Raw genomic sequence first — 21,919 nt, 5'->3', positions numbered from 1 at the left:
GATGGAGAGCAGTAACATTATTAAAGGACACCATAAGAAATGAAAAAAGGTACCAATGGAAAATAAATAATGTGTATTGAGGCTAGAATGGAAGGACTATAATAACCGAATGAATGGCACAAGAACTGTACAAATTGCCAGAGATAAACTCCCAACTCCCCATGCGTAGGAAATGAAATTATCTGCAATTCCACAAAATATAATTTCACTGCCACCGGTTTAGATGCAGCGTATCATCATGTGGTGGTCAGATACGCTGTATCGAAACCGCATTGCATAAAAGTTATATTTTGTGGAACCACAGAGTGTTTAATTTCCTACGCATCATGAAGGATTTCCGTCAAGTTACACCATCAACCATTGCATCCCAACTCCCCGTGTGAACAAATAAAAGTTGGAATAATTTGGTCGACTTCGCACCATAAAGAAACATGCAATTTGCCAGCAGAATAATAACGCTAAATTTTCTGCACTACATACATAGGCATCTAGTCAATCTTAAAATACCCGCACAAAATATAATTTTATTTAGGTAGGTACTGCGACCTAATATCTTATCCCTGAGCAAATTTAATTTCATCTGAATGCAGTGAAAAACCAGTAAAGCGCAATTTGAAGCGATATTTAATCAAATTTAGCCATAATACTGAAAATCAAAAATTCCTGCAAATAATCGCGTCCCTAATTCTAATATCCAGAAAATGAAATCCTGTACAAACACCAACTTTCAGGCAGGAAATTCAAATTTATAAAGTTAGGGCATCATGCAGTCAAATACGGAAAAGATATATTTCTTAGTCACGACCCTTCAGGTGCTTCATACCAAGCGTTTAATCCCTGGGAAGAAAATATTGAAGTGTACGCGACACGACACAAAATTTCGCATTAAGTCGCATCCTCCCTAAATACTCAGGTATACAGATGGGAAGGGAAGCTATTCCCAAACTCAGGGTCGACCCCAGACCTTGGGGGCCGATATCCCCTCTCCAGTTTCCAACTCAGCTTTCTCAACTCCAGCCCCACCTTATAAAACATCCCAACCATCCGGCGGTCCACCAGAATTCCAAAAACCGTGGCATGGGTAGTGGAAGAGTGCCAAATGTGTTACATCCCAAAGAGTTCTTGGAAGAAAGGACTAAAGTATGAAGGGAATACATCCAAAACGCCCTTAAACTAAAGGAGCGAGGCACCACATGAGAAACCCGAGCCGGTAACTCGATCAGTTTATCGCCTCGTCGACTGGGAAGGCGGGGACGGGTAAGAGACGCTCAATAAATTATTACTTACCAAATATCTCCCCTTGGCTGGCGTACTCCGAGACAATGTATATCATGTTCTTCGTCTCCATGACCTGGAGGTGAGGAACAGAAAATAAATAAATACACATGTACATATGTATAAAGATGTGTTTGTATATATATATATATGTATATATATATAATATATATATATATATAAAATATATATATGTAAATAAACATAAACACAGTAATCGACCAAAAGGTCGGTTTGGTAGATGACGGTAGAGATCACCCGACGGCGTACATTAGGGTAAGGGGGCCAGTTCTTTTCCCTCTGCCGGTTATGGTTTTCCAGGAAAGTCTGGTACCCGAAAAATCACATAGCTTGGGTGGAGCTGCAGGTACCAGAGAGGCATACCCGGGAATCGAACCCGGGCCCTCCAGTCAGTAGTCCAACGCTCTACTCCTGGACCACCGCGACCCACACATATATATATATATATATATATATATATATATACTACCTTGATCAAAAAGTTCCCGGAATTACCACCGTGTGGCGCTCCCATCGTTCCGATTTGAGTTCTGTTTTTTTGTTAAATTGGTACATCTGTTGTTGATATTCCCTTTAAATCTTAGTGTCATAACTTGACATTTGCAAAAGTTACGTAGCCAAGAGTACATCTATCTCTGTGTGTGTTGGCGATTTTTTACAATTGCAGAAATGGATTTAAATTTGCAACAACGAACTTGTATTAAATTTTGCGTAAAAAACGGATTTAGTGGCGCACGGACGTTGGAAATGTTGGAAAAGTGTTTCGGCAACGATTCTCTAAAAAAAACGGTCGTTTACCAGTGGCACGAGCGGTTCAGAAGTGGTCGTGAGTCAATCGAAGATGATGAACGCAGTGGCAGACCATCGACATCGAAAGTCGGTGAAAAAATTGATAAAGTAAACGAAATGTTGGTCAATAACCGCAAATTAACCATCAGAGAAATAGCGGAGGACTTGAACATTGCCTATGGATCCGCCCAAGACATTGTGGGTAATGATTTGGGTTTCCGTCGTGTAGCAGCAAAGTTGGTGCCAAAAGACCTCAATTTCATGCAAAAAAGAGACCGTGTTGACGTCGCAAAAGACATGATTTGCGAGGCTGAATCCGATCCCACATTCATCAAAAGGATCATTACTGGAGACGAGACGTGGGTTTATGAGTACGACACGCAATCCAGACATCAGGCAAGTGAATGGCGTTCACCAAATGAGCCGAGACCAAAAAAACCACGTCGTTTTCAGTCAAAAAAGAAGGCAATGCTGACGGTTTTCATGGATTACAACGGTGTAGTGCATCGAATGCGAATTTTTGCCAGAAGGCCAGACAGTAAACAAAGAGTATTATTTGGGCGTTATGAGACGTTTGCGTGAAGCAATTCGCCGAAAGAGACCAGAAATGTGGGCAGAAAACTCGTGGATTTTGCACCATGATAACGCACCGTCGCACAGTGCTATCATTATTCGTAATTTTTTGACGAAAAATGCAACAAATACCATCCAACAGCCACCGAATTCACCTGATTTGGCTCCCTGTGACTTCTTTCTGTTCAATCGAGTTAAAAAACCATTACGGGGAACGCGTTTTAGCAGCCGAGAGGAAGTAATGGGAAAATCGCAGGAAGCACTGATGGACATACCGAAAACAAACCGTAACTTTTGCAAATGTCAAGTTATGACACTAAGATTTAAAGGGAATATCAACAACAGATGTACCAATTTAACAAAAAAAACAGAACTCAAATCGGAACGATGGGAGCGCCACACGGTGGTTATTCCGGGAACTTTTTGATCAAGGTAGTATATATATATACACATACATATAGAAGTACAATTTACATTATAAATACATTGAAAGAAATGTAGAAAGATTTTGTGAAACTCGCGGACGTCTCGGGGCTAGGAGGCGGCCCCTTCAACAGCAGAAGAAGAATAAACAAAACGAAAAGGTTTGGCAACGCAACCGCGACCACAGATGTGGACCAACGACCGCGAGAGACGATTAATTACCACGAAACTGCGAGCGGAAAACAGAGAGCCAGAAAATAATTTCTGGCCCTCAAGGTTATGATTCCTGATTTACGATCCCGCCATATCTACCGTTTCCTGCGTTTCAAGAGAAGTGTTCCTTCTCGGAAGAGGGGCACTCGTGACAGGCGAGGGTGAGGGTGACGGCAAAAGTGGGTGGGTGGGTTGGTTTTGGGGGGGGGGGTTTAGCATCCTCTCGATGGAGACGGAGCGCCGCGACTTGTTTAGGAGGCAATCCATCAATCGGTGTTCTCCGCGCCGAACGCCAACCGCTCACGCCGATGCATTTCGCTGTCGCAAAACACGCGTTAGATTCAACGCATATCCCGCGTGGATCGCCATTGTCGAGATGGGTGGTTTCGCGACAAGGAATCCATAATGAAACATACTCGGCAAAGTTCATTTAAGAAATCAGCTGGTTACGCCGTTCATGGTGTTTGAAATAGATGTTCGATAAGCGGTACCTACTCTTAATACATAAAGAAAAGTTCAACTTTTGTGGGATAGGTTTTTATCGAAATTGCATCTAAAAGCGATATTTTGGTTAATTAACGTACGAAATAATATACGCTGATTCGAAAAGTTTTTATTTCACCTTGAATTCAATCCAGAGTTTGATCATTTGGTATTCAATAAAACTGATTTTATTTTGGATGATACTGGTATAACGAATTTTGACTGATAAAACAATTTGGATCCCTATTCGAATCAGGTGTGGATATGTTTGAAGACCATATCCCAACATTCGCGTGATTAAACTTAAGGACTTGTTAGAAAATCTGAAGCATGGTAGTGACTAGCATAATGGCACGAACATACGTAGACACAGGGAGGACTAGGATTCTCTGATTGATCTGAAGTTCGATAACTGGAAGAATGGGTCAACTCATGCCCACGCAGGCCTACTCAACCCATCAGAGAGGCTGCCAAATTTGCGTAAAATGTCACGCAAATCATCGAAGACAATTTAATATTATGCTCTGATTCTCTGGTACTGAAAATTTCGTCATCGGCCAGCATGTATCCTAGCATTTGTTTGACGCATCTCGGTATAATCTGGCTGATAACCCCTTGATGTCTTCATTTTTATTCATTTCCACGTCTGCTATAACCGATTTCATATCTTTCACTCTAACGCTAGAGAAATCAGAAATTTTCAAGAACTTTCATCGGCATATGTTTTCCAACGATTATCTCATACGTAATCCATCTCTCAAAATTCGTAAATATTTGCTGTGCGAGACGACTTGTGGCGTTAGTCTAGCCGAAGTGGTTCCTCCTTCGATGCAATACATCATACAGTCAACGCTTAAAGTTTCCACTCGCCTCATTAATTTCACTACCCAAGTTTCGAAGCACTGAGTCATTAACAAGTGCCAACATGCCCTTTAATTTGGAAGTTAGGCCTAATGGTAAAATATGAAGTGTAAAAACTCATCATCAAATCGAGAGAAGCACTAATATTTGATATACATACTTCCCATATCCCTCGTATGATGTCTCATATTAGCACCTTAAGTGCAAAGAAAATCAGACAACGTATCAACAACCATTGAAAGTTAAGACTCCTTTGATACAATTCTCTTGGAACTTTCCCTCACGTGATAAACACTTTAATACAAAATTAACAGAAGTTCATGACAGCAGGATAACGACGTGATAATGGCATGACAGTGATAATTAAGAGACTACCCTAAGGCTGACCTCTTTGTATCTCTCACCCAATTGTTCTTTAAAATGGCAAAGCGTTCACAGGTGGCTCCTCGTAAGTTATCAAAGAAAAAGAGTGTTTCATGAAGGATGTAGATGATCAAAAAATGTATTTCATTACACAATGGAAGGGCGCGATTAAAATGACGATTAATTTTTGATCATACAGATGAAATAGGAAAGTCTCCGATTTAATTTTTATCTTTTATGCAGAATTGAATTTGTTAGAACTAAAAATACGTTAAAATTACCTTCTTTCAGGGTAAAACTAAATTATTTAACTATTTATGAGATGTTCAAATCCAAAAAGAAGGACGCGGTGGATATTAAGAAGTGCTTCTACGAAATAATTCAATTACGAGAACCATATCAAACCATGGCATTAAGATAAAAGAAAATTAATGCTCCGAACACCAATACGTTCGTTTTATATAATTTATGGTACAATGCCCTGGCGTATTTTCACAACAGGTTGATGTCCCGCTCCAATGGCACCTTGGCACCTGCTCCCATATACAGCTGACGTCAGGGTAATAGAGGATGACGGGAGTCTAGATCTTGCAGGCGGCTCGTAGAGTGCCTTTATGATAATTTATATCTGACATTTCTAAAGATATTCATATTTTCATTTAATACCTCGCAACAAGACGACGTAACGGTTGTATCTTTTTGGTATCACAGCAAATAATTTCACCAATCGTGTTCACGATAACGCTCACCAAAAGAGCATCACGCTGTTTAACGAATTAATGATCTGCAACCCACCGTCCGGGAGCATGGCGAAGGTTTTTAGGACACCAGACTCTTAGAAATGATAAGGAATGAAGTGATCCCATTCAGTGAAGGATGAAAGCGAGGAGAGGGCAAGGAAATTATGTGCAATTGAAGGGAATGCGTTGTTACATTAAGCATGCCTATAGATTAAGCTATGAACTTAAGTTTCAGACTGATTTTTCTAAAGAGTTAGTTTATTCAACCAAAAATTAGCTTGTAATACACGAGAAATAGTTGAGACCGAGTCTAAGTGAAAGAAAACTCATTTATTAATGATGATAGGGAAGTAATACAATATATAGACTTTGCGTTACACAGAAAAAAAAATTATTCTTTAACTAGTACTTCACGTCACTAACATTGTAACATTATTCCTGTAAATGCTGTAGTGTAGTTAAACTAGTGGAAGAATAAGCATATTTTCTGTGAAACTCAAATTCTTTATATTGTGTTACTCTTGTAATATACCTATTAACCCACTAATACGAGAACCCTGAAAGATATTTGACATGGTTAGTTCTAAACAGAGATACTTTTTGTCCTATTATTGGCTCCTAATTTTTTTGCCGCTATCATTCAAACTACTGATACATATATTACTTCTGAATACATCTTTTAAGTCGTGTAACAATTATCTTACATATTCTTTAGAACGTTTAAATCTTGTCTTGAACAGTAACCTACGTAATACTAAATTTCCAGCTTTATCCGAGCCGCAACACTAATATAATCGCCATTTGCAAAGGCACTTGACAAATCTTGATGATGTTCACCGAACTTAGATTCGCTGAAACAGTAGCGATAAGTAATAAATAACCCATTCACCAAATTTTGCAAAGCAAAGTCTCGCGCTTTAAGTGATTTTACAAGTCACAAAACTCTCATGGACGGTGTGCAGACATTAAGTCGTCTAAAGCGAAACATTCCACGCAACACACTCCCGCATTAAAGGTTTCACAGCGGATGGAAAGAGATCGCGATCGTCGCAAAAATAATTTAATCGCAAAGAACCGGAGAGGATTTACAGCGGAAATCTACGGTCGCGGGTCTGTAAACATAGCATCGGTGAGTATGCCGTCTTTCAGGCAAGGCAAAGGAACTGAGTTCGAAATCTTGAAAAAAAAGCGAGTTTATATTTCCGCGCTTCATCATATTAATATATTTCCCTTTCGCCCGAGCACGGCACGTGGCAGATGTTTCTTCGACTTGGTAGCAGAGGAAATTCCCAGGATGACGTCTTGTGTCTGAAAATACGCAACGCTGACCTTGTAGACGACCTTGGAAGTGACCTTATGGGATATATATTTGCAGAAGAGGGCACACATCCGCCGAAAGGGTGGACTTTCACGAAGCTTAGGACGTGAATATTGTAACAACTTGTGAACAAAATAGGCTTCGACAAGACTAAAAATTCCGCCGCGGGAAGATGGCACGAGGTTGCGGGATGACTGTCTCGCATGGGGACTTGGGATCGGAAAATAGACGTCAGAGCTCCGTCCTCGCTGCGGGGAGAACTGATAAAGAGAACGTTAATTGCAGGGGAGAACTTACTGTATAATGATGAACGGAAGGATAACAGTGACCGTGTTCGGCATGCGCTACGAAACAACCAAAAATACCAAATACATATATACTAAATGACCGGTTAAATTATTTGGCAATTTTCTTATAACCTTATAAAATGTACCTTTCCAAGAGCTCCTCAGGAACTGGCGTCACACTAACTTCTTCTAACATTTCTACATTACTTTGTACCCGAGGTGGTAGACTTAATGACTTCTTGATATCTCACTTGCACCTCGTTCGCCGGAGGAGACGAAAATGCGCAATGTAAAGGGCAATTCAGAGGTAAGATCAACAACGGCGGTGAGGGTGCAGGTGGCGGCGTTTGGAGTGAAAAGCGTAAATAAAAATTATCAGTTTCGGTACCTTTGTGGACTTTTATAGAGAGAAAACTTTACGTCACAGGCATCAAGCAGTCAGAAATCCTTAAAAACAAATTTACCACCAAAACATAATAGACTAAGTCGACCGATCCGGTGTTAAGTTAAAAAGTGAACGTTTCAATATAAACGCAAATATGTAAATCAGAGAGCATATAATTTGCTCGCCAGAATGATGGAGATGGAATGATTGAAACGCGATGAAGAAGACAAGGCTCTGAACACACTCTTGTACGATTTTGTGGAGCGATAAAAAATCTATTCGTCAGAGCTCATTGAAAATCCAACTACGCCAATTCTTAAATCCTGGTAGGATCTTACCCGGTGCCATTCCCTAAGGTGGCGAAATTCACGCGATTAGCGTGGAGTAATCAGCCCATTTCGCAGCATCGCGTAAAAGATTGAGTTGTAACCAGAAACACATATTTTTAAGTTTCAGTCGCAGAAATTCAGTGAATTAACCAAACTACGTACTCAGGCTAGTTCCTGCACGATCAACCGCTCCGCTCCAACATTACGTTCAGGTCTAAGAAAAATTATGAAACCACCAATTAAAACACGGGGCAAATCATGTGATACTAAATAAGTTCGGGTCACATTCCAAATAAGATCGGGATTGGTGCGGTGGCTATCGTACTGGCTTCCCACCCTGAGGGCCCGGGTTCAAATCCCGGCGGTGTGTACTATGTTTCAGAGGTATCTCGATCCCTGCTTGAGGTGCTTTGTGGAGGGCACTTTGAGTGAGTACGACGTCCGTCGGATGGGACTTTAAGCTGCGGACCCCTTGGCGCCTTTCGTTAAGAGTAGGCTAATGCAGACGCCAGGTTTCTCTCCATCCTTCATCCTTTCCTGTCCATCCCCTATGGCGCAAACAACCTCAGCAGTCGGTCGCCTCCCTTAAATACTACTACCACATTCCAAAACTGTTATTTAAAGCGCGCGGATATGACACCTGCTTGATGGTACGATGAAAAAAATCCACGTTTGTTTTCAGACAAGTCGTAATCAAAAGGTTTTTCGAAAACATTTTGTAATCCATGTAGCTATAGGAATATCGAACGGAAAGCCACAAGGATTGCGTGCAATTTCAACCAAAAGAACTAAATACATACTACCTTGATCAAAAATTTCCCGGAATTTATTCAGAAAATTAAAAATACAAGTTTATTCATCAAAATCTATATTGTCCCCTTCAAAGTAATCCCCATCGACTGCAACACACTTATGCCAGCGCTTGATCCAATCCTCGAAACATTTTTTATATTCGGTTTTCGGTATGTCCATCAGTGCTTCCTGCGATTTTTCCATTACTTCCTCTCGGCTGCTAAAACGCGTTCCCCGTAATGGTTTTTTAACTCGATTGAACAGAAAGAAGTCACAGGGAGCCAAATCAGGTGAATTCGGTGGCTGTTGGATGGTATTTGTTGCATTTTTCGTCAAAAAATTACGAATAATGATAGCACTGTGCGACGGTGCGTTATCATGGTGCAAAATCCACGAGTTTTCTGCCCACATTTCTGGTCTCTTTCGGCGAATTGCTTCACGCAAACGTCTCATAACGCCCAAATAATACTCTTTGTTTACTGTCTGGCCTTCTGGCAAAAATTCATGATGCACTACACCGTTGTAATCCATGAAAACCGTCAGCATTGCCTTCTTTTTTGACTGAAAACGACGTGGTTTTTTTGGTCTCGGCTCATTTGGTGAACGCCATTCACTTGCCTGATGTCTGGATTGCGTGTCGTACTCATAAACCCACGTCTCGTCTCCAGTAATGATCCTTTTGATGAATGTGGGATCGGATTCAGCCTCGCAAATCATGTCTTTTGCGACGTCAACACGGTCTCTTTTTTGCATGAAATTGAGGTCTTTTGGCACCAACTTTGCTGCTACACGACGGAAACCCAAATCATTAACCACAATGTCTTGGGCGGATCCATAGGCAATGTTCAAGTCCTCCGCTATTTCTCTGATGGTTAATTTGCGGTTATTGACCAACATTTCTTTTACTTTATCAATTTTTTCACCGACTTTCGATGTCGATGGTCTGCCACTGCGTTCATCATCTTCGATTGACTCACGACCACTTCTGAACCGCTCGTGCCACTGGTAAACGACCGTTTTTTTTAGAGAATCGTTGCCGAAACACTTTTCCAACATTTCCAACGTCCGTGCCAATTCTCGTGGACGGACCCCCGTTACTCCGGTCGGGGCTCCACTGTGTTGCCTTTCCAGCCGCCTAGGCTTCTAAGGCAGGGCGTCGTCTTCTGCGTTGTCACGGCGTTCTGGCGATCCCTGCTACTGAAGCCTGGGCCTCTTCTTCGCTGGGAGGGCATCTTGGCGATCCATGCTCGCAATGGGGCGCTTATAGCGGTCCCACGTTGAAACCTGGATCTCTCCGAGGCGTCGGATGGTGGCGACGTCTGAATCCGCAGCCCTCTCGAAGAATCTTCGAGACAGCTCCGGAAGAAGGACGTTCAGAGGTTCCATGTTCCCGTCCTGGTGCATCTCTTCCACGCGGGCGTAGCGCCCGCATCCCAAGATGCACCGTAGCGCAGAGTTCTGCACCACTTGGATGAGAGCGAGGGTAGACTTCGGCACTCCTGACCATACCGGCGCTGCGTACGTGATGACAGGCAACACGCACGCTCGGTACAGTCGACGCTTCGTTTCCGAGCTCAGGACCCCCGGACGAATAATCGGCCGAAGCCGGTTAAGCGCCGCGAAGGCCTTCCCTCGGACACGTCGCGCTTGGGCGTTCCAAAGGAGTTTCCGGTCCATCAGCACTCCGAGGTAGAGAACCTCGGATTCCCACGGAAGGGTGACTCCATTCACCGACAGCTCCTCTTCTGTCGGCGCTCCTCTGCCGCGATGGAAGACGATTGCCTTCGTTTTCCCGGAATTGACTGCAAACCGCCAGCGACGATACCACGAAAGTAGCTCGTCGACGACGATCTGCAGCCTCTCCACGGCGAAAGATATTCGCCGGGAGCTGCACAGGAGCGCCGCGTCGTCCGCGTATAGTGACAGGACCTCGTGCCTCCCATGACTCCTGGGAATGTCATGGGAGAAGATGTTGAATAATACTGGCCCGAGAACCGAACCCTGGGGGACACCAGCGGAGATCCGGTGCACCCCAGAGAACGAGTCAGACCAGGAAACGACGAAGGTCCTGTCTCTTAGGTAGGAGCGGATCACCTCGATGATCCACGTCGGGAAGTGGAGTCTCCGCATCTTCAACAGCAGTGCCTGGTGCCAGACGCGGTCAAACGCCTTGCTGACGTCGAAAAATGCGCCTGCCACCGACATCTTCCTGTTGAAGGCGTCCGTGATGAAGTCCGTGGTTCTCACCAGCTGATGGACCGTGGAATGCCGCTCGCGGAAGCCGAACTGCTCATCCGGGAGGATGTCAGCCTCTCGGACGAAACCTACTATCGGCTCCAGCAGAAGTCTCTCGTACATCTTCCCGAATCCGTCGAGTAGAGAAATGGGCCGGAAGTCTCCGGGTCCCACCTCCGTCCTCGACGTCTTCGGGAGACATATGATCCTCGCTCTCTTCCAAGTGGTCGGGAAATAGGAAATCCTGACGCAGCCGTTGTAGATGCTGGTCAGGTACGCCACCGCTGCATTCGGAAGTTCCCGGATGACGATATTGGGTATATCGTCATTTCCCGGGGCTTTCCTCTTGCGTAAGCAGCGTATCGTGCCCAGAACGTCCTCCGTGCGCCACTAAATCCGTTTTTTACGCAAAATTTAATACAGGTTCGTTGTTGCAAATTTAAATCCATTTCTGCAATTGTAAAAAATCGCCAACACACACAGAGATAGATGTACTCTTGGCTACGTAACTTTTGCAAATGTCAAGTTATGACACTAAGATTTAAAGGGAATATCAACAACAGATGTACCAATTTAACAAAAAAACAGAACTCAAATCGGAACGATGGGAGCGCCACACGGTGGTTATTCCGGGAACTTTTTGATCAAGGTAGTATTCTTTGAAGCCCCTAGTTTTTAAATATAGAACTAGGTTTTCATTGAAGGCAATGAACAGCGATTTGACGACTCAAGAGTCGTTTCTATCCTCGTATGTAACCCGAAGTGATTGATTAAGCAGTTACAATATGCAGTTTAAATCGAATGCTATATGTGTGGATAGAATTCCATTCATCAAATCAACCTCTCCTTTTATTCCCAAGAAAGCTAAATTACGTAAATTATTTAGCGAACAATTGTCATTTATTATCATGTAAAAATTATCAATAAATGTTGCTTTGTGGTCAATATTCTTAATCTCGTTTTATTTTGAAATAAATTCATAAAAGTTCGCTCTGGTAAACTGAAGAAATTACCGCATATTTATTCGGGGTTCGTTTTTGTTTCGTTGGAAACTGCTTTCTTCAAAAAAACCTGTAAAGACTCCTATTGGGTTCCTTTCAATATTCCGCCTCTCCCTTGAGTTTCGAGATCTAGAAAAATGACTTCGGTGTGCTATGGCAACGAGTGAATGTAGCCAAAGAAGGCGATTACGTCAATGGAACTATTTGGACATTTTTATATTTTGGGATACATCCATGAAATCGGAATGGAGAATACGAACTCTGTGATATGAGAAATTTCTAAGGGCTGGGCACGTCTTCGCGGGAGTTTCTATGCAACTTTAAGAAAGGAATATCATGCACTTCCCTCATGTTTCACCCTGATTGCCAAGCTAGTTTCGGGTGAAATGTTAAACGAATAAAACCGTTTATGTGTTTAAATGCCAAAAGTTGCACTGATAAAAATATTATGAAGATTTATCATTGGTATCGCCCCAGTTCAAATATCTCCCATGCTTCAAGGGATGCTTTACACCTGACGGAAAAAAGAAATAGCCGTATCTACCCTCCTTGCAACTTACTCCAGCAATGAAAAATCATGAAATAGACGAAATTGACGTTTAGGTGGAAGGCGAGGCCGTCAAATTCATTTACGGTCCCATAAAACTGAGGTAATTCAGCAAAATTTACGATAAGTCGTAAACACATCAGGTTAAATAATATTTGTTCAGTATTTTATAAGTTCAAGGAGCACCAGTCACAAAAATAAAGCAGTGAGTAAAATATATATATATATATATATATATATATATATATATATATATATATATATATATATATATATATTATATTCATGAACGAAATTTGATTCGGCGTGAGTAGAGATGGAAACTAAAAATCCCTTTTGGTTCAAACAGTTCAGTGTTTATAAACTCTCAATGGCTAATATTCTCAACTGGAGAAAATAGTTTATATAAGTCATTAGATCCAAATTATGACAACGATTTTCAACGACATATGGCGTAGCTGCATAAGAGTAGCTTCGCGATTATCTGAATCGTAAAAATATTACTTAATTTACTTTTTTTTGGGCGTTCTTCCCGAACCATTTACCTGGTCTGCAAATTTACTGTGCACCTAAATTAATTTCGTAGCAATATGAATAGGTTATAATGAACATTATTCAGGGTTTGCTCTATGATTACGCGCAATAGTACGACGTACTTGATGACGAGTCATCACCGAGGCCCAAGTGACCCTATTCAGACACCACCGGGAGGTGGAATTTGGGCGAAGAGCTTGGACAGGATGCGCACGAAAACGAATACGCGCAGAAGAAAAGGCTAGGTTCAACGGAATAGTCTGATAAAGTGAAGCGATTGGAGGACTTACACGATCTTTGTTCAAAGCGCATCATCGGTAAAGATCATAAAAAATGTGTTCCTTCCCAAAGTATACCATGTGACCTCGTAAAACAGGGTGTGATAGTCCTTGCAATAGACGACCTATGGAAGTAGGTACACCGTTGTGAAAATCTAGACCCATGGTAATGATGTAGACCACGATGAAAAAATACAAAGTATACGGGGATGATAGGCATTATTTCGATTAAATTATGCACTCTATTGCACGAAATAACATTTTTTTTAAGTTTGATAACATGTTCCGAGTATAATAATTGTATGCTAGAATAAGTATAATCTAGAGAGCTTGAAGCCTGAAGCACTGACCTTCTGCGTCGCAAGACGTTATGTTCCAAGCATTCAGTTACTGTGACAAAGATAGTACTGGAGAATTTTTTTTCAAACCTCAGCAGAGTTTCAATTGAAAAACGCTTTCAGGGTGGCAAATCGGATGGGGATTTATACTTTTTTGGGTTAAAACGTCAACTATTAAGATTTTACCTGTTCCAGGTTTTCCTCAAACCACCGAAGGTATTCTCAAGAGGCATAAAATATACATTACCTGATTGTGATCACGACAACAGCGAAAATTGGGAAAGGTCCGAACTCTCTCCAGCGTATATTTATGAGTGTTGAATAATTAATATAATATTAGTATCTACCCAACTTTATCCTGTTTTTTGTTCCTACTACCAACTGCATAATAAATTGGCATGCTTTCTTGAAGTTATATAGGCTATATATATATATATATAAATATATATATATATATATATATATATATATACATTCAAACACGAAATACCGCCAAACGGCGAATAAATACTCATATATACAGAAACAGATATAAGGAAAAGGGATAGGAACACATATAAAGGACGAACACAACAAAGGTGGGGAAGGCGGAATCGAACGGATCACAAGAGTAAAAATATTTCCTTGACCGGGACTCGAACCTCGGATCTTTCCACTTGCCGGGCGGATGCTCTTAACCGTGTTTGAATGTATATTTGGCCAATGTGGCTCATCTCTTTCTTCTGGCTATGCGTGCCACGAAACGCACTGTTCCTTTCCTGTATGATGTTGTATGAATTCTATACCACTGTCTTTTCCTCTTGTGTGTGGTGTATTTCTCCTTTGGTGGGTGAAACAGCCCCCTGACGCCATCTCTTGGCTAAAGAATCGGGGCGCTTGGCGACATATTAGACCCACGGATCTCAGGGTAAATTACGTTTCCTCGATAGCTCAAGTGGTTAAGAGCATCCGCCCGGCAAGTGGAAAGATCCGAGGTTCGAGTCCCGGTCAAGGAAATATTTTTACTCTTGTGATCCGTTCGATTCCGCCTTCCCCACCTTTGTTGTGTTCGTCCTTTAAATGTGTTCCTATCCCTTTTCCTTATATCTGTTTCTGTATACATATATATATACGAGGGTCATCCGGAAAGTAGTACCCGTTCGTGCCGCATGAAGTGCTGACGACGCGAGTAGCCGCTGGACGAGGTCAGATAGCTTCAGTGGCTTGTCTGCCTTCTCTGAGCCAAGTTGCGTGACGCTAGCATTGCCTGTGTTGTTTCTGTGATTGTTTACAATGTTTAAAAAAATTGAGAACGCCGCCAGTTGTGAAGTGAGGGCAGTGATTAAATTCCTCAATGCAAGAAACGTTCGCCCATGTGATATTCATCGCCAATTAAAGGAGGTGTATGGAGACAATGTAATGGACGAGTCGTCTGTTCGGCGGTGGTGTCGCAACTTCAACATGGGGAGGGGGAACACACACGACGACGAGCGTTCGGAGAGACCGTCTGTCATTACAGACCAACTGGTGAGCTCAGTTGACGAATTCGTGAGGAACGATCGGCGCGTCACAATTGATGACATCTGTGAGCATTTTCCCAATGTTTCTCGAACAATTGTTCATGAAATTGTTAAACACCATCTGCATTATGCAAAAATTTGTGCAAGATGGGTCCCTCGCGTATCTCAATGAGCTGGCGGCGAAGGACTATGCAGCAGGAATACAGAAACTTGTCACACGTTATGACAAATGCCTTAATTTGCTTGGAGATTATGTTGGGAAGTAGTTTAAAGTATCCTCTTTCAAATAAAATTTTTTATGTTTGTTAATATTTACTTTTGTGTCTTTATTTCACGAACGGGTACTACTTTCCGGATGACCCTCGTATATGTATATACTAATATATATATATATATATATATATATATATATATATATAATACGTATATCGAATATATATATATGTATTCGATGTTTTCAGACTAAACATTGTGGAACTCCATAATCACTGAATTAAAAAAAACAAGTGTATCTTTCCACCAATTTTTTTTACTTTAGACTTCCACTACTTTTACTTTTACGTTGTACAGGAAGGCTACCAACTGTTTTACTATGAAAGATCTGGTGTTTTACTATGATTTAGCACGTGAATATTTAAAACGCGAGGATTCCAATTGGGAACTTCCACTTAGTCCCGACTTCCTTCTTTCAATAAGTGAATCTATAAAAGCCGATGTTTTTCTTCAAAGGGCAGCCATTTGAAATTTAACTCGAGGTACTTCAAGGATGTGGTTTTCAGAGAACTGTTAAGTTGGGAATTCAAGAGAAAATAATCATTATACTTCTATGCACTGCAGTAGTGATATCTGCACCAATATATATAATTTTTGCTCTCTTTTGTTTACCACCAAGTTTCATTCCGAGAAGCATGCGTCTGAGTTATTATGACCCAACCCGATAGAGTACATGACGCGCATGCGTTGGTTCTTAAAACGAGGATGACCTTGGACTGGTTTATCCCCTCACATGTTCTTCTACCTCTTCACGTTGTTCGTCCTCGATCTGAATTGCCCCAATAAGGATTTTATTTTACTCACAAAACAGATACGTTTAGTTTCGCGGTTGACCATGAATCGCAAAGCTATTAGTCTTCATTGTGGTTCGCAGATCACACTCTTTTGTTTATTATCTCAAAAGGAGAAGTTTCGGCTACAAGGTTCTTTGTTTTTTAGCCATAAAAATGTACAAATATTTAGCATTAAGATAATAAAAAGACATATGCGAAGAACGACGATGCTATTCTATTTTAATCACATTAAAAAAAGCTTTGCATAGAACTAAATCAGTTTTTCTTTACATTTTTGTGTAACGTGATTGCCATCTAAGTCAATTTTGTAAATACGAAGATAAGCATAATCGCTCAACGTTAACGAAGATATTAGTCTACTTCATATCTATAGCGTCATTATTTTGTACGAATAATGAATTCTATTTTTTGCACAAGAAAAAGTATGTATAAAACCATAAACACAGTAATCAACCCGAAGGACGGTTTGGTAGGTGACGGTAGAGTTCACCCAGTACTAAGCCCGACGGCGTGTGACATTACACTTCAAGGTAGGGGGGAGAAGTTCCTTTCCCTCTGCCGGTTATGGTTTCCCAGGAAGATCTGGTACCTGAAAAATCACATAGTTTGGGTGTAGCTGGAGGTGCCCAGATTGCCTTGCCCAGGAATCGAACCCGGGCCAACGCTCTACCCACTGGACTACCGCGACCCATATATATATATATATATATATATATATATATATATATATATATATATATATATATATATATATTTATATTTATATATATAAAGAGAGAGAGGGTATTAATGGTATGTCACTAGTTGATCGCCACGAATGGAATTTTCCCATAATTATAATGCCCAAAAGTGGGAAAAGCTTTCTTTTTAAATTGCAGTATTTGTATTAAATCAAAATAATATCAGCAAGTATTATTATTTGATAGTTTTAGACCCTTCACTTGATATGAATGTTTCGTGGCTCATACATAATCACTACAAATTGTTATTATAATATAGAAATTGGAATGATTGCATACGATCGACAGCACAAGGCAGATTTTGAGCCGTTTCTGACAACTAGGTTAACCTAACCGTGGAAAATGTTTTAGATTTTATTTTGAGGAAGACATTTATCATGCAGATAATGGAAAAATTCGTTAAATCCACTTAATGATTTATTAATAGGACCCGGAATTCGTTGCGCCGCAACTTTAAGTATGTTTTTTCACTATCTCCCGCAAAGTAATCTAGTTGTAATACATTTAGGTTATTCTAAAACCATTTCATGCTCATCGGAGTTTAATTAGTATTAAATTGAGTTAATACCTAACATACTTTTAACTTCTGCAGTGAAAGTTTTGATTTCATTAGTAATTTGAATTGAAATCAGAACACACGGAAGACATTGGTGATAAATAAATTAGGTCAGAACACAGAGATAAGGGCAGATAGTGTGATATGGAAGACAAAAGCATGGGCGCATGAATATTTGATTGTGTCATGAAGAAAGCAGTACGGGAAATAAATGCGAACAAGGCAAATTCAACGTATAGTTATTCGCGAAAAGTACTCAAACATTTAAGAAAAAAAATGTTTTTGCAAAAGTAGAGAACATACGGAAGAAATTTTAACACGAAATTAGGCCAGAACAAATAGATAAAAAAAATGAAAATGATACAGAGGAGGATATAATGGGATTATGAATATAAGGTAGTGAATTAGAGACATCTGTATGGGAAACAAAGGCGAGGAATGTAGATGGAATGCATAGCATCTCCGAAAAGTTACTGAAATGTAAGAAGGAAGAATATAGTATATTTTCTCTTGGATACGTCTTCGCATTAATGAGAAAGGAATTAAGTCAGTTGACATCGTCAGTCCAACCTTCCTAATCCTAAATAAAGACAAAGCAAAAGTATGCAAAAGCCAGTAAAATGATCACAAATGTTTATCTGCAAGAAACAAAAATTTGCATCGAAGCTCATCATCAAATTTACTTGAGAACATCACAGAAGAATATTTCGTTTCCTTAAAGGTTTGAGATGGGGGCGAGAATGCGTGACACCATATTAACAATAGAAAGAAAGGAATTTAGAGCATGATTTTTTCCTTGTTTCGGTGTATTTTGAGACTTCAGAAGAAACAGAATAAACAAAGTAATAAAGAAAACAATTTTTATAGAACTCAACTGTAGAGAGAAGTGATAGGTGTTTTATTCGAAGCCTCTAATTAAATCTGGCGGTTCAAAAGAAGCATGCATCGAAGAATGATAGATGAGGGTGTGTGAAAGGATCTCTTGTGCGCAAGCAACTTTTTCATCGCCTTAAAAGTGAAATGAGAAGGGTTAAGGGCAGATAAGAAAGTAGAACGGGAACTTATTAATTCAGATTTACGAATAATAAACCCTTAAACATTGAGGGAAGGGGCTGCATCCATTGTTAAACGAAAGACAGAAAACAAATTAAATGGAAAAATAAAAAAATAATTGAAAAGCTAAATAAATGAGACTCTCAATAAGTTGGAAAGTTAATTACACATAAAAGTAGGAGGACATTAATTAGTGTTGGTCGAAAAGTTGGGCAGTCCACAATCAATTAAGGTAAGTAAGGAATCAGGACAACGCCTATCAAATACTGTTTGAAAATCCTTTCTCGGGAGAAACAAGGCCGCGTTTGCTGTTCCATTTCGTTAAATAGAAGATACGAGTACGTTTCTCTAATATTCCCTGAGCTGTTTCATTACTGTGTAGAAGAAATGACAAAAGAGCATGACCGAAGCTAAGAGGTGCTGGTAGGAAGTGCGTGAATAACGTAAGAGATGTTAACGGACAGGCTTACTGACTAAAGCGTCATTGAATCAGTACGCCGAGAGATGATTATTAATTATAAAGAGTTCAATGACAATACAGACGCGTGCAGATTGATGATAACTAAAACAAAAAAACGGAATATATTTTTTGTCCGCTTTGCACGAAGTATTCACGATGGGGAGGTGTTCTTTTGGATACCGCGAAATCTTAACGTCATTTGGATTAAAATTATGCAAACCAGAGCGAAATAAATTATATATTTCCCAGTTCACGAGAGATGATGGAAAGCATTAGGAATGGCAGAGGACTATGGGCATAATTTTTGGCACAGATTCAGTAGCAATCAATACGGCGAAATATAAAAAAAGGCAAAACTTTCAGGCTATTAAACTTTCTCCGGGTCAATTAGATCCAGCAGCATAGATCATGACCATAGAAAAAAATATCCATTAGAGAAGCGTACTCCTTTATGCTCCAGAGGGATGTTTCTTCCTTCGATTAAGCAATTTCAATTAAAATTGGGACAATCTCGTGTTTGAGAGATGTTTCGCGGAGTCGGTCCCCGAGAACGCCCTCTTTGATTCATCCCGTGGTGCGTCATAGGCTTCACTCAAATTGCTCAAATTCCTACGTAACTGTCCCTATCGATTATGATGACGTATGCGGAGAATAATGGCCGCAGTATGTTTGGCGAAGCGGAATTATTACGCTTCGTCAAACTTTCCCTATCATCTTCAGCTGCAAGCGTCGCGCACACTCCATGCAAATCGTGAGCTGACGAACGGAAAAGTGGAAAAGTGGAATCTCATTTTTTTCGGACAAATGAACGCGGAATGAAATTGACATTTTACGGAGCACATGAGAATTTGAAACCAAACCCAGTTCCTGAGAACGGAAAAACGACTGCATTGTTGATGCAGATTGATTTACCAATTGACCAGTGAACGCATTTAATACCGGAAATTAGGATTTTCTAAACGGACATACAAGTTTACTAAACTCTTAAAAACAACGTATGTTTCAAGTTCACTCCACGAATAACGTTACTAACAGGATAAATGGTTACGGATGTGCCCAGGCGCAAGGGAGTTTCACGATTCTACGGCTAAATTGCGTTAGGTTATTAGCCTATTAAATACTCTTTGAAAATCCTTTCCCGAGAAAACAAACGAGAATCACCAAACGCTAATTAATTAATACCCTCCGCCAAAATATTCACATCAAATATTTAAAAAGGAGGATTTATAAATTTTCCAAACCGTCTTCAAGACATTTTCATTACGATAAATTAAGTTAAATCTTCATGTAAACATTAATGTTAAATGCATGAGATTTACTACATCAATTAACGACTCTGGGATGCAATATTATCAGATCTCAATGTTAACCTGTCCATTTCTAACCTACTCATTGATGCAATCCTAGTCTTAGAGTAAATGATACTTTTTAATAAATGCATTCTTCTTAGAGCCTTTAAAAATAGGCAATCACTTAGCAACTAAGGGGTGAAGAAGTATCATCATGGAAATATACATTATGGAAAATCACTCACCAAAACAGCATACCTTTGTTGAAACAAATAGAAAAGGTTAAACTTTTATCTTGAATAATACTTCGCTGAAATCGACAGGTAGCAAAAATATTTCTTACTTCCAGTAATAGTTTTAGTCTAGGTTGATTAAATCACAAAAAACTAAGACCATCATGATAGACTTCGGACATTACGTAGTAGTAGTTTTGAGGGGAGGCGACCGACAGCTAAGGTCATTTGCGCCATAGGGGAAGGACAGGAAAGTATGAAGGGTGGAGAGAAACCCGGCGTCGGCATTAGCCTACTCTTTACGAAAGGCGCCAAGGGGTCCGCGGCTTAACGTCCCATCCGACGGACGGCGTACTCACTCAAAGTACCCTCCACGAAGCACCTCAAGTAGGGATCGAGATACCTCTGAAAAATATTTAACACCGCCGGGATTTGAACCCGCGCCCTCAGGGTGGGAAGCCAGTACGTTAGCCCCCGCACCATCTCGATCCCCACGGATATTACGAAATTACGAGCAACAGAGGACAAGTCTGGGACTGAAAGTAGTTAAAAGGAGTGAAATCCAAAGGTAAGAAAGATTAATTGCCACTAGTATCTGTTGAAAAATTGCAGATATTTCACCACGTAAAAATCACTCGCCTAGAATGGGATGCCAACCCGGATCCCTCGATCTCCGGCCGAGTGATTTGATCAATTAAACTGCAGAGGCGTCCTCTTACACCGCGGATTTCTAGGGTCTTTAAAGAAACAAGATGTTACGGCAAAATACTGTGCAAACATTGTCACAAGTAATCGCAGTCGTGCATACTGTGCCACAGACTGCGGTAGAGGCTGAGAAAGATTACGTAGACGTGTTCATCCGCTAGTTTGCATCAGAAGTCAGGAATTTTACACTGTAAAGAAAATTAGTCTTGAGCGGAACGTTTTATATATTATAAAAATCTTGAATTTTAGTGCACACTAAATTATGACTCCGTTAAAGTAAAAAATTAAAATACGTGTATCATTGATCACCAATTTAATAACAATGTATTAAATAAAATATAACTTCTAATGGGAAAAATCAAGGGCGAAGATTTTGAGCGTATACATTTTTATCGAGATTATACTTAATTTGATTTATACAGCAACGCTTTGACTATAAATCCAACTGGGACAGAGAAGTAATACAAGTATGATCCTATTCCAGAGATGAAATACCAAGAGCATATTCGATTGGTTAATTGTTAAAAATAAG

The 21,919-nt window shown here is 40.4% G+C and overlaps 1 protein-coding gene across 1 annotated transcript in view; it reads right to left on the bottom strand.

The window, feature by feature from the left end:
• The window catches only part of Sik2 (Salt-inducible kinase 2), a 171,225-nt gene that overhangs the window by 84,328 nt on the left and 64,978 nt on the right, over nucleotides 1–21,919 (bottom strand). Inside the window, exon 3 of the mRNA XM_071585893.1 lies at nucleotides 1,288–1,351. Within this exon, the coding sequence (XP_071441994.1) occupies nucleotides 1,288–1,351 (64 nt within the window). The remainder of the gene's footprint in view (nucleotides 1–1,287; nucleotides 1,352–21,919) is intronic.

The sequence above is a fragment of the Hetaerina americana genome, unplaced genomic scaffold (assembly GCF_022747635.1).
Source record: "Hetaerina americana unplaced genomic scaffold, ioHetAmer1.1.p SCAF_2, whole genome shotgun sequence".
NCBI lineage: Eukaryota > Metazoa > Arthropoda > Insecta > Odonata > Calopterygidae > Hetaerina > Hetaerina americana.
This window is presented reverse-complemented; position numbering and strand designations above follow the sequence as displayed.